The 3,737-nt window shown below is 40.4% G+C and overlaps 1 protein-coding gene across 1 annotated transcript in view; it reads right to left on the bottom strand.

Annotated features, from left to right (window-relative positions):
* Positions 1 to 3,737, bottom strand: part of GOLGA1 (golgin A1) — a 78,468-nt gene that overhangs the window by 67,315 nt on the left and 7,416 nt on the right. The window contains exon 4 of the mRNA XM_012802337.2: positions 527 to 617. Within this exon, the coding sequence (XP_012657791.1) occupies positions 527 to 617 (91 nt within the window). The remainder of the gene's footprint in view (positions 1 to 526; positions 618 to 3,737) is intronic.

Here is a 3,737-nt window from a genome sequence, read left to right on the forward strand (position 1 = left end):
GACAGCTTGAGGCTCTGTGTCAAAAAAAAAAAAAAAAAAAAAGAAAAGTGGCCTAAAGACCTAGAAAAACACTCACACAGGTGATGTGAACTGTAGCAAGTGGCCACACAGCACCAAAACCCCTTTGGTGCTGATGAATTCAAAAGGCATCAGCCATTCAGTATAAATACTATTCACCAGAAAGTAAGCTGTGCTATTGGCAGAAGATGGTCAAATCTATTCCACATATATTTTAATATCTTTAATGTCCATGGCTAGAAACCTCAAGAACAGAAAAAAAAAGTTTTTTTTTTTAAAATAAACTTTCAAACTCAATGTTGAATTTACACTATTCAGTATACTAAAAAAAAAAAAAAAGAAAGAAAAAGAAACCAAGAGAGTACACATTGGTCCTTTCTGACTAAAGACATCAAAATGACATGTCAAAATAACTACTAAGTTATCCTATATGGGTGTTTTATACAGAAAAGAGAGTCAGGTACGGCAAGTTTCCTGGTGTTTACTTTTTATGAGTTTTCAGACATACCAGAAAGTCTGGCCTCTAACTTGCGGATCTGTTCATTTCTTCTGAAAAGCTGGGATGAAATATCTTCCCTGGAGCTGCTTCCATCAGAAGCCTGTTGAGATATACACAAAGAGAAGTTGTATTTATGTGGGTTTTCAGTGGTGTCACACCACAGTACTAAGCCAGAAAGCAATTCTTTTTTTTTTCTTTTTTGGAGACAGAGTCTCACTATGTCACCCTCAGTAGGCTGCTATGATATCACAGCTCACAGCAACCTCAAATTCTTGGGCTTAAGTGATACTCTTTGCCTCAGCCTCCCAAGTACCTGGGACTACAGGCACCCGCCACAAGTTGTCATTGTTGTTTAGCAGTCCCCGGTGGAGTTGGAACCCACTAGCTGGAAATATGTGGCTGGTGCCCTAACCACTGAGCATTGGCCCCGAGCCAACAATTCTTATTTAGGTTTGTTACACTTTAATTAATTGTAATCACTGAAAAGCTTATCTCAACCTGGGAGTGGAAATGACACTACCTCCCTCTTAGAATATGAAAGAAAGGTCTCGGCACCTGTGGCTCAAGTGGCTAAGGTGCCAGCCATGTACACCCAAGGTGGCGGGTTCGAGTCCAGCCCAGGCCCACCAAACAACAATGATGGCTGCAACCAAAAAATAGCCGGGCGTTGTGGCGGGCGCCTGTGGTCCCAACTACTTGGGAGGCGGAGGCAGGAGACTCGCTTGAGCCCAGGAGTTGGAGGTTGCTGTGAGCTGAGATGCCACAACACTCTACCCAGGGGGACAGCTTGAGGCTCCTGTCTCAAAAAAAATAAAAAAGAATATGAAAGAAAGATAAGATGCTAATCATGTGTACGTATATGCATGCTATTGAAATAAATGAGAGTAAAGAAACCCATCCTGATTACACTGCATCAAATACATAATACAAAATATATATTTGCAATGATAAAGTAAAGAAATCACTTTATCTTTCCAAAGGTAAAGTCCTGAGATAAAAGGGAGAGGGTTCTTAAAGGATCAAAAGCTGTTACTACAACTAAGAATCTTTCCTGGGCTGGACATAGTGACTCATGCTTAGAATCCTATCTAGCACTATAGGAGGTTGAGGTGGGAGGATAGCATGAGGCCAGAAGTTAGAGGCTGCAGCAAGCCACTGCATTCTACCCTGGTTCACACAGCAAGATTCTACCTCTTCTACAAAATTTTTAAATCAGCCAGGTGTGGTGATTGTAATTCTAGGTACTTGGGAAGCTGAGATGAGAGAATTGCTCCAGCCCAGGAATTGAGCTATTATTGAGCCTGGATGACAGAGTGAGACCCTATATTTTTTTTAAAAATAATAAAAAAAAAAAAAGCTTTCATTGATAAAGTTTCATATCCTCATCTATAAAACCAAAGGATATCAATCTAAAGCATTATATATTAATGAGACATATACATACTTTCCCCAATAATTCAGATTATTTTATTTTACTTCATTTTAATTTTTAAAATTATTTTTTGAGATGAATCTCAGTCTGTTGCCCCAGGCCTAGGCTAGATCACATTAATCTCAAACTCTTAGGCTCAAGAGATCCTCCTGCCTCAGCTTCCCAAGTAGCTGGGACTACAGGTGCCCACCTCGACATCTGACTAATCCTTCTATTTTTTTGTAGAGATGGGATCTTGTTCTTGCTTGGCCTAGTCTTGAGCTCCTGAGCGCAAAGGATCCTCCCACCTTGGTCTCCCAGAGGGCTAGGATTAGCGGTGTGAGCCACTATGCTCAGCCCCAGTTCAGATTTAAAACATGTGAGTACTACTGTTACTGTACTACTATTTGCTATTGCTAATAAATGACTCAGTTTTAATAATCTTTTTACTTTTTATTATAAAATTGTTGAAAACGCAGATTAGTCTAATAAACATTCTTCATCTACTTTAACAATTGCTGACATGCTCCCATATTTTTTCCATCAATTTTTATCTTGCTGAAGTAATTTAAATAAAAGACAACCAGGCACTTCATACTAAATTCTTCAGTCATCATTTCTAAAAATTAAGGACACTGTTCTTCACACCCACAATACTATTATCATATCTAGTAACATTTAAAATATGAACACCCAATCTTTAATCATTTTCCCATTTTATTCCCACAATGTTTTTAAAGATGGTTTAACACTGGCTCAGTGCCCATAGTACAGTGGTTATGGCGCCAGCCACATACACCCAGGCTGGTGGGTTCCAACCCATCCCAGGCCAGCTAAATAATGACAACTGCAACAAAAATTAGCCAGGTGTTGTGGGGAGCGCCTGTAGTCCCAGCTACTCAGGAGGCTAAAACAAGAGAATCACTTAAGCCCAAGAGTTTGAGGTTGCTGTGAGCTGTGACACCACAGCACTTTACCAAGGGCTACGTAGTAAGACTCTGTCTCAAAAAAAGAAAAAAAAAAAGATGGTTGAACAATTCACTTTATTTATTTCCCTGTTTAGCCACTTGTCCATCCAATATTTACTGAGAGAACTGCAGACAATTATAAGGAGAGTCTATGCAGTCAGAAGACCTTAGTTCAAGTTCTAGCTTCACCACTTACAAGCTGTAAGAACTTGGGCCAATTACTCAACTTCACTGTGCATCAGTTTCCTCCTTTGCAAACTGTAATAACAAATATAATCTACCTCACAGAACTGTGAGGTGGATTAAATAAATCAGTATTTGTCAGTCCCTAAAACTGAGCCCTGAACATAAAGTTTTAACATGTGTCACCTATTACTACAGTGGTTCTCAACCTGTGGGTCGTGACCCCTTTGGGGGTCGAATGACCCTTTCACAGGCGTCACCTAAATATATCCTGCATATCAGGTATTTACATTATGGTTTACAACAGTAGCAAAATTATAGTTAAGAAGAAGCAACAAAAATAATTTTATGGTTGGAGGTCACAACATGAATGAGGAACTGTATTAAAGGGCTGTGGCATTAGGAAGGTTGAGAACCACTGTATTACTAGTTGTTTTACTCTGTTCAGGCTGCTATAACAAACTACCACAAAATCAGTGGTTTGGCTCGGCGCCTGTGGCTCAAGTGGCTAAGGCGCCAGCCACGTACACCCAAGGTGGCGGGTTCAAATCCAACGCAGCCAGCCAAACAACAATGACGGCTGCAACCAAAAAATAGCCAGGCGTTGTGGCAGGCGCCTGTGGTCCCAGCTACTTGGGAGGCTGAGACAGGAGACTCG

This window comes from Otolemur garnettii, unplaced genomic scaffold, assembly GCF_000181295.1.
Source record: "Otolemur garnettii isolate 467f Iridium unplaced genomic scaffold, OtoGar3 scaffold00014, whole genome shotgun sequence".
Lineage (NCBI taxonomy): Eukaryota > Metazoa > Chordata > Mammalia > Primates > Galagidae > Otolemur > Otolemur garnettii.